At 39.3% G+C, this 9,277-nt stretch overlaps 1 protein-coding gene across 1 annotated transcript; it reads left to right on the top strand.

Annotated features, from left to right (window-relative positions):
- Positions 1-2,155: 2,155 nt before the first annotated feature.
- On the top strand, positions 2,156-7,747 carry LOC141807283 (leukocyte elastase inhibitor-like). The gene is made up of 10 exons (XM_074693174.1): positions 2,156-2,177; positions 2,771-2,955; positions 3,319-3,477; positions 3,538-3,693; positions 4,092-4,209; positions 5,186-5,328; positions 5,514-5,591; positions 6,091-6,180; positions 6,328-6,505; positions 6,896-7,747. Exons 2-10 carry the CDS (start codon positions 2,776-2,778, stop codon positions 7,123-7,125), a joined length of 1,332 nt encoding a protein of 443 aa, XP_074549275.1. The 5' UTR covers positions 2,156-2,177; positions 2,771-2,775; the 3' UTR covers positions 7,126-7,747.
- Positions 7,748-9,277: the final 1,530 nt, after the last annotated feature.

Genomic DNA, 9,277 nt, shown 5'->3' with positions numbered 1-9,277 from the left:
CATGGAACTTTTTCCTAAGATTTTTATCTCAAACTTAGTATCTTGAAATATAAGTTGAAACTATCTAAAACCTTTTAGAGGGAACTTATCTTTCTTAAAGATTGTGAGTTCCTGACGCTTGTAATGTGTTAAAATGACCTCAGTTTCCCAACATAATGAAATTTCTAACAGGAAAAAAAGATAATAAGACAATTTATTTTGATAGATTTCCGAAATACTTTTCAATTTGGCCCAAATTCCAAGAAAGTGTACTAAAAAAGTCTCTGTAATCAGGGCCTGTTTTCAAGTCTATTTTAATACCACAGCCTTCAAGTATGAAGTAACGTTGAAATAATTCATTTTTTAAAATCATGTGTTCATTCATATTCTCTGTCAACCATGCCCCAAATTTATCTACTTAAATCTCACAAATGTGCATTTGGACCGTGGGTTGTCTACTTTTATCAAACATATTCTGCAGTAACTCAAGAACTTTTACAGCTGGCTGGATTATAGTTGTGAAATGGAGCAGAGAAGACAAAAATTGGTGCTTAAAATTTGTTCAGAATGCAAAATAAGAAACCTTTAGGTCTATAGATGCTGTTTGCAGGCATAAGTAGTCTTGAAAGCACCAGGAAAAACATTCTGGATGTTTTCTGATGCTTATGCAGCATTTAACACTGCAAAAAAGTGACCACTTACGACCTGAATATTAATGCATGTCCTAGTTTCTTATTTTTGATAAATCTGCAAAAATTCTTACAACAAAAAATCTGTTTTCTCAATATCATTATGGGGTGACCCAAGATTTCAAACTTGTATTCTTTAGACCAGAACACCTTCTTCCAGTCCAGCCCCTTTGTCTTATTCTAAGTCTGTCTTGGCTTTTTTTCTGCTATTTGACCTGTGAAACTTGCATCTCAAAGTCTTCTCCTCACAGTTGAACCTGCAACTGCAAACAAGTTGTCCTTTGAGCTCCTATCACATAAGCTGCTGAATCTTTAAAACTTGTCCTCTAATTTTGTTTACTCTTGGTCTCCCAGGCCTCTTCCAGAGAGTTTCCAATCCCCGTTTCTGAGTGTCTTCTGATGCTAAGGGAAACTGTACTTACTGGCACCTTGACTTCCATTGACATTTCTCTATAAAAAGAGAACAAATTGTTGAAATGCTGTGATGGTCTGTCTCTCTTCCACTGTCAGTCATCTTTTCCTGACTATTTTTACGGCAAATCTCCACTTTCTGCAGTACAAAACTGCTGAAATGATGCTCAGAAGAGTATGGTATCACAGACTGTGATAGACAGATTGGGTAATGAGTAATGAGTGGCTGTCTCAAAATAACTTGTCACTTTAAGTAATTCATAGTTTTAGCTCAGATAATGAGACACTCAAAATGATGAACAAGTGTCCTTGGTAAAGGCTGAGCTTATCAAACAGTAATGACACATTAGAAAATGTCTCTTTGAATGCAGTTTGTTTGGTCTGAGACAGGTTTCTCTGAGTCCTTGAGATCTCTGGGTAGAAACTGGATCAGCTGGGCTTATCACGCTGATGGCTCATTGCTCAACATTAGGTGTGTCAAGCTTATGCAACCACCACAAGCATTTACAACCGAATCTTTTAAGTGAGACAAAAGTTACTGCAAAAACTCAAATGTGAAAAATTAAAAACTCCACTTTGGCACAAGCCAGTTTGATGACTTTGATATAATGCAAACAAAAATATTTCATTTTGGTTATGCACAACAGCTTTTCGAGCTCTTGGTCAGAATTTTTGTGCGTGCTTGAAAACAATTTTAATTTGTATACAGGCTTCTGCTTGTTTAGCATCTTTGATTTCTATGCCAGAAGAAAAAAAAAAACATTTTTAATAATCCTCTTTGATTTCCCTCTGGTTGTGTTTGGCATCTTGCACCTAAAAAATGAGGCCATGAATAAATGAGACTCTTTCAGTTAGTTCCCAGCTAGTTACATAAATAAGTTGTTTCTATGCCAAACCTGGCAGGTCACACCTTTTGGCATTAAATGTAAACAGCTATAAGGCTGGGTGTGACCATTATTGAAGGATGGGAATTTTGATACTTTCGCAGGCTGTTACAAAACCTTGGTGATCCTGGGTGTGTCTCTGCCAGATAAAAGAGGAGTCTGTCTGTAACTAAGTCACTCAGGACCCATCTCTGTCTGAAGAAACAATCTGACAGTAAGTACAGAACATGCATCAAGGGCTGAGTTTGAAATTAGATTAACGTAAAGATTTCAACTTTAACACTTGTTCATGCAGCTTTTTAGCTGATCAGTTAAAGGAGAAGGATCTGTGCTATTTTGACTGAATTTGTTAGAATAAGTGCAGATTTATTCCTGAATGAAACATGATAGTGAGGAGAAAGGATTTGTCAACATATGTTGGGCTGTGATGGTGATGTTAGAGGAAACTGCTGGGTTTAAAATCAAACACAGAGTTGTGTCAATGTTTGCAAAAGATGGTTTGAAAACAGAGCCGAGATGCAGATCTATGAGTCATTGCTGTACTTGAAAACGCTTTTATATGTTGATACTAAATTATATTACATATTCAAAGTGTTTCCAGTGTTCACAAACGGAGGGATGAATAATCGTTCGGGTCGTCTGATTACATGATCCTTCAGCCCCCTCTTGGAAAGCATAATTCATTTCCACCTGTCCGGCTGAGAAGGACAATGATTCCTTCTGAGCTGTTGTCCTTTTCACCAGGAAACTGTGTAACCTTTCAGATAAAACCAAATACTACAGATGATTTTTCTATTCTTTTTACAGACACGATGGCTGCACCATCTCTGTCTTTGGCCAAGGCCAACTCTGTCTTCAACCTGGCTCTGTTCAAGACGCTGAGCGAGAAGAGTAAGACAGACAACATCTTCTACTCTCCCTTCAGCATCAGCGCAGCTCTGTCCATGCTGTTACTGGGAGCCCGAGGAAACACAGCAGATGAACTGTCCAGGGTACAGGACACACACTTTATCACTCATTATACATATTTTGACCTTTTATTTTTTCTTGAACAGTGTAACATCATTTATGTTATATTGAGAATAAAATGTTTTAAGCGTTTTTGAATAATTTCATTTTTATTTACATCTTAAATAATGTCCCAGCTTTTAAGGTATCAGTGTTGTAGTTAGCAACACGAACAAAAGACTCATAATTTTCCTGAGTTGACCCTTGGTTTAAAATGGTAACCATTTTTAGCTCTGACAGATATAATGGTGACATCCCTCAACTTGTATGAAAAGCTTCTTTGCAGAACAAACTCCCATTATGAACTTACTTATCCTACTGATGACACAAACCACCTGTGCTTTCAGGTCCTGGGCTTCAGTGAGGGAGACCAACCAGAGGAGCTTCCAGAACAGCAAGGACAGCCGATGCAAATGTTACAACAGCAAGTGCAGGTGAGAATGTTTTCATCTGAGGATCAGCCTCTGATGCAGCAGACCAGCAGCCTGCCAGATTGCCTGCAACAGGTGATGACAAAGACAGAGTGAAAGATATAATAAGTTATTGTCCTCTCTGGCTCTTTGCAGCTGCTGCCACCACCGTTTCTTGCCCCAACTGCTACTGCTGATGATATCCACTCCAAGTTTGGCGCGCTGCTGAGCGAGCTCAACAATGCAGATGGCCCATTTTCCCTGAGTGTCGCCAACAGCCTGTACGGGGAGCAGACTTTCCTGTTTCTCCTGGTGTGTTCAGGTTACCTGGGTTATAATGGAGGGAGGAGTTCTTTCAGCTGTTATGAAGACAAATGAAACATGACTGTGAGCTTCATTAGTTTAGCCCGAGACATATACTGTTTCTTTGAACACAAATAAATATCATGTTTTGAAAACACAGTGCACTGAATTAAGAGTGTCCTAACTGACTGACGTTCTTTATGAGAAATGGAAGGAACTATTCCCCATAACCAATGTGATAAATGATTTATCAATAAATGAAACTTATATTCATGTAAATTCTAATTCACCTCACTAACAGATGAAACTCATGCAAGTTTAAAAGTCTTCCTTTAATTCTCTACAGCTTCATAAACATTATTCCTTGTTGTGGTGTAAGTATTCTAACAAACTTTGTGGGGTTTCAGGAGTTTGTAGCAGACCTTGAAAAGTACTACGGGGCTAAGCTGGAGACTGTGGACTTCCAGAACAATGCAGAGGGGGCCCGGGTCAAGATCAACACCTGGGTGGAGGAGAAGACACAAGGTAAAGCTGACAACTCTGTCTTTATAGATGAATATATGTAATAAAATAATATAATTTGATATAATATAATATAATATAATTTGATATAATATAATATAATATAATATAATATAATATAATATAATATAATATAATATAATATAATATGTTTGTATTTGGTGACAGCAAAATCAGAATATCTCCTTCAATTTCTTGACTCTTTCTCTTGGAGAATCTTGTAACAAAATAAATAATAAATCTTGAATTTTTCTACAATAAAATCTGTCACTTAAATTACAGATTGCACCAGCTGTGATTTCAGGTTTAATCGCACAGCTGTGCAAAATAATAACTGTTTGAAATTAACTTTCCAGCTTGGACAGCACAAATAGTCAAAGTTATGGATTAAGCTATTTCAAGTATGAGAAAGACACTCCAGTGTGAGGCTGAGCCCCTCAGAAGGTAAGATGAGAAGAGGTTCACTGCTCTGTGTCCTTAAGCGTGAGCGAATATTTCAGAAGTTATAGAGTGAAATGAGAAAGAATTAGTGGATTTCATCATATAAATAAAAGATTCAGATAACCTGGAGATATCTCTGTTAAAAAAGTTCATGGCATGGGGAGCTCACACATAAACCACATTCTGCCCAGATTACAACTGCATGGCTCAGTAGTTTAGATGTTGTTGTGTCCGGTCTGCTGACCGGACTTGACATCCATTTAAACATTTAGAGAACCATGAAATGAAAAACTGAACAAAGAGGACCCCGATCCACTGAATAGCTGAAATTCTCTATCTGAAAAGAATAGGAAAAATTTTCACCTTTAAACTCCACATATGTGTTTTCTCTTTCGCTTCACCATCCACTTCACATCTGTGAGGGCAAAATTAATGCTGAACAGTATCTGATGGTTTTGGAGTAACAGGAATTTTCTTTTCAGAGCCCATGTATCTTAACTGTTGTCTAACAAACACCTGTGCTATCACTGCTCACCAGGTAAAATTAAGGACCTGCTGCCCGAAAACTCCCTGAGTGATGTGACCAAGCTTGTGCTGATCAATGCCATCTACTTCAAGGCAAAATGGGTCAAACCATTTAAGAAGAACGACACAATTGATTTTACTTTCAGACTGAATAAGGTAAGAATGCTCACAAACCGCAAATTAAAAACAAAGACTTGATAACAGAAACAGCAGCATTTCTCTAATGTCTCAGAAATTCAGAAAGGGCAATACAGCTGGTTTATTATTCATTGTATCTCAGTTTTGGAGCATGGGGTAAAGCTCTAAACAGGACTGTGCTTTCCTTTTTTGCTTCCTTACAGAATGACACCAAACAGGTGAAGATGATGTGCCAGACAGGTTTTTTTGATTCCTGCGAATTACCCGAGGTCAATGCAAAGGTAAGGTGGCATTCATGTGAAAAAGCTATCATTATCTTTGCTTTGTATTTGTTCAGAAGCACTACTAAAGAAAAATGCAAGGACCATTAACCTCGGTGCTCATTTAAACACAATATTATCTGTAAATGCATCTGTAAATTAAGACATTTTCCTCGCCTTTCCTCCTTGACTGATAATCTGGGACACACAGCACTGCAGGAGCCTCATTGGTCAACTCAGCTGTCGATCAGGAAGTCACATCCCCTCTTTGTGTAGCAGCAAATAACAAGTTGAAAGTCAAGTCTTTAGAAATGGAAATAAACCCTTGCACATTAGATAAGAACTAACTATAACAACAGAAACATTAAATTGGCTGGATTAGAGTTTTACAGTTAAAGGTTGACCTTTATCAGCTGTACTGCAGGCGGTCGGCAGGGGGGGCTCCAAAGTTTGTTGTTTGTCCTTTTGAACAGTCTGTGTTCAGGATGAAGAAATCAGATTTATATCTTTGTTTGGACAGGCTCTTGAAATGCCCTACAAAGATGGAGACCTCAGCATGATCATCCTCCTGCCTAACGACATCGAGGACGACACCACAGGCCTGGAGAAGGTACAGGAACACACACACACACACACACACACACACACACACACACACACACACACACACACACACACACACACACACACACACACACACACAAAGTCAACATATCTCCCATTAACTGACTGATAACCGTTGTTTAATTCACATCAGCTGGAGAAGGCGCTGACCCATCAGAACCTTGTGAACTGGACCCGACCCGACAGGATGAAAAGTGATATGGTGGACGTGAAGATTCCTATATTTAAGATGGCAGAGACCTACGACTTGAAAGATGTCCTGCAGAAGATGGGCATCTCGGACGCTTTTACTTCCAATGGTGATTTGTCTGGTAAGAAAAAAGTTATAACCCATGTTACGGCTGTGTGTGTTCCCTTTCTCTCCTGCTTGGTTCCAGGTGAGGCCGCTGATTACCAACGGGGCTCACCTGGTTTCAGCCTTGAAAAGCTCACTGCAACTTGCAGCAAGGGAGAGGTTTTTGAGCTGGGGACTGCTGCCTTGCTGTCCTCTCATCGGGGATGTTGTCATGTTGTTTGTTTAGTGTTTAATAAATTCCCCTTTTGTACCTGTTTAAGTTGTTTTGTATGTGTTAGTATGGATCATTTATGGATTGTTGTCAGCCCCATAGGGCCACCTTTTAGTTGGGCTGTAACAACCCACATTTTACTTTTTAAATCAACTGTTATATTTATCATGTTGACTGCTCCCTCCTCTGGTGCAGGTATCTCTGCAGCCAAAAATCTGGCAGTGTCTAAAATGGTCCACAAGGCGGTTGTGGAGGTGAACGAAGAAGGGACAGAGGCTGCTGCCGCCACTGCTATCACGATAGAGCTGACCTCTGCCCCTGTAAATCCTGTCAGCATCACCGCTGACCACCCCTTCCTCATCTTCATCAAACACAAGCCCACCAAGACTATCCTCTTCGCTGGTCGATACAGCTCCCCGGAGTAAACTCTACTCAACATCCTGCAGACGTGCTGTGAGGGGGCAGACATGTGAATCTTCCCAAAGACATGAGAAGAAAGAATACTGAAATGTTTAGAATATGACCATCACGTGTATAATCTGAAAGGCAAGACAATACAGTGAGGAAAAACTGATGAAATCAGAAATATAGGAATAAATACAAATTAAGATATAAAGAAATAAAAACAAATGTGACCAAGGGATGAAATTATAATGAATGGATGTCATGTGGTCTAAATACACTTATCTGTATTATTATAATAAGTTGAATCAGAGTATTGCACCGTTGGATTGCAAATGAGGTAAAATGCTGACCAAGATTTAATATTACCGTAAAAAGTCAGAAAATAACTGTGTCACAAACATGAAGCCCTGCTCTGGGTTGTTGCTTTTTATCTCCTCCCCTGTCTGCCTCATATTAACTCACATGACATCAAACGTTGACAGTTGCAGAGCAGCTACAAAACCAGGTGAGGGCGCTGTTTTACACATTGCTATTAGGATCAGCCTCACGTCTTGTCAACACACCTTCACATTGTATCTCAATCTGCACGAGACCTCTATCTGTTTAACCCTCCTGTTATCTTCACATACCACAAACACATTTTACCCTCACTCACTTCAAATACAAGGTAGATGCACTACTAAGAGTGTGTCCCACCAGACACAGCTGACAGTGTGTAGTACACCCTGAAAGTATTCACAGTGCTTCACTTTTTCTACATGTTGTCATGTTACAGCCTCATTCCACAACTGAATAAAGATTTTTTTTCCTCAAAATTCTACACATGGCACACCATGACAATTTTTTATTTATTTATCTATTTATGTGATTTATTTATATGAAGGACATAGACAGGATTGTCTCCCGGCACAGATCTGGGAAGGAGTACAGAACATTATCTGCTGCTTTGGTAGTGGGGTGCCCAGGCACTCAGTCATTTCAAATTAATGCAAAATGTTTTTTTTTTTTGTTTGTTTTTCTGCGTAATTGGAGACAAGGATCTCTAGATCAATTCTGGCCTGAGAGTTGAGAAGCCATATTGAAAGAAAAGTGTTTTTCAGCTCAATTTCCAAAATGGCCACAATCAAAATAATTTATTATTATTATTATTATTATTATTATTATTATTATTATTATTATTATTATTGTTGTTGTTATTTTTTTTATTTTTTTTAATGTCTTAGTTTTTTAAAAATTTGTTTGTCACATTATTTCTATTGCTGTTTTAAGTCAGTTTGGGCACAACATTCTTTCATCTTGAAATATCAGGAAAATCAGACTTCATTGGCTCAATCCCAAACCATCCCCTACACACTACCCCTCTCACTACCGAGTGTCACTCCAAATGAGGTCACTTCTGGCTGTGGAGGGCACTTGAATTGAAGGGGGAGGGTATGAATATGACGGGCAGGAGTGGGAGGCCCTCTTCACTTCACTGGAAAATGGAAGTCATCGTCGCCATGGAAACAAAGAGACGCTGCCTGCCCGTATGGCTGTTGCGCTCAGCGTTGCCAGACGTACGATAATTATTGTATTTGTACGATAATTTAGCCCAATCAATAATTGGGCAATATTTCAAAAAAAGGCTAAATGTACGATAATTTGACAATTTTGTGTGGTTGTTACAGATCTACCCCAGTCTGACAGTTATTTGTAAACCCTAAATGCATCTCATATCATGTTACGTTTCCAGCCAATCATAGTTTGAGTGTCATTCGTCTCAAAACGATTGACAGCCAATCATGCTCGTAGGAGCTCAGACACTGGGGGTGCATGAATGTAATACAATGGCAAAGATTCCCCATGGTTTCTGCCAGCTGGGACAAACCCCTTGGTTTGACTGTGTAGCTGGTGCCCTGGACAGATGCCACATTCGGATAAAACCACCCGGGAATGTACATCAAGTGGACTACCTGAACAACAAATTCCATCCAGCTGCAGGCCCTCTGTGATGCCACAGGGAGATTCCTGGACATCTTCATCGGCTATCCAGGTTCTGTCCATGATGCAAGGGTGCTAAGAAATAGCCCCATTTACAGCCAGGCCCTGTATCCACCCTCTGGCTTCTGCCTACTGGCAGATGGTGGCTATCCCTGTTTGGAAAGGCCTATTTTGATAATCACCCCTCACAAG

The sequence above is a fragment of the Halichoeres trimaculatus genome, unplaced genomic scaffold (genome assembly GCF_033239565.1).
Source record: "Halichoeres trimaculatus isolate MK-OKI-2021-1 unplaced genomic scaffold, fHalTri1.1 fHalTri1_scaffold_18, whole genome shotgun sequence".
In the NCBI taxonomy this organism is placed as follows: Eukaryota; Metazoa; Chordata; class Actinopteri; order Labriformes; family Labridae; genus Halichoeres; species Halichoeres trimaculatus.
The sequence above is the reverse complement of the archived record's forward strand: the minus strand, read 5'-3'. Positions and strand labels throughout refer to the sequence as shown.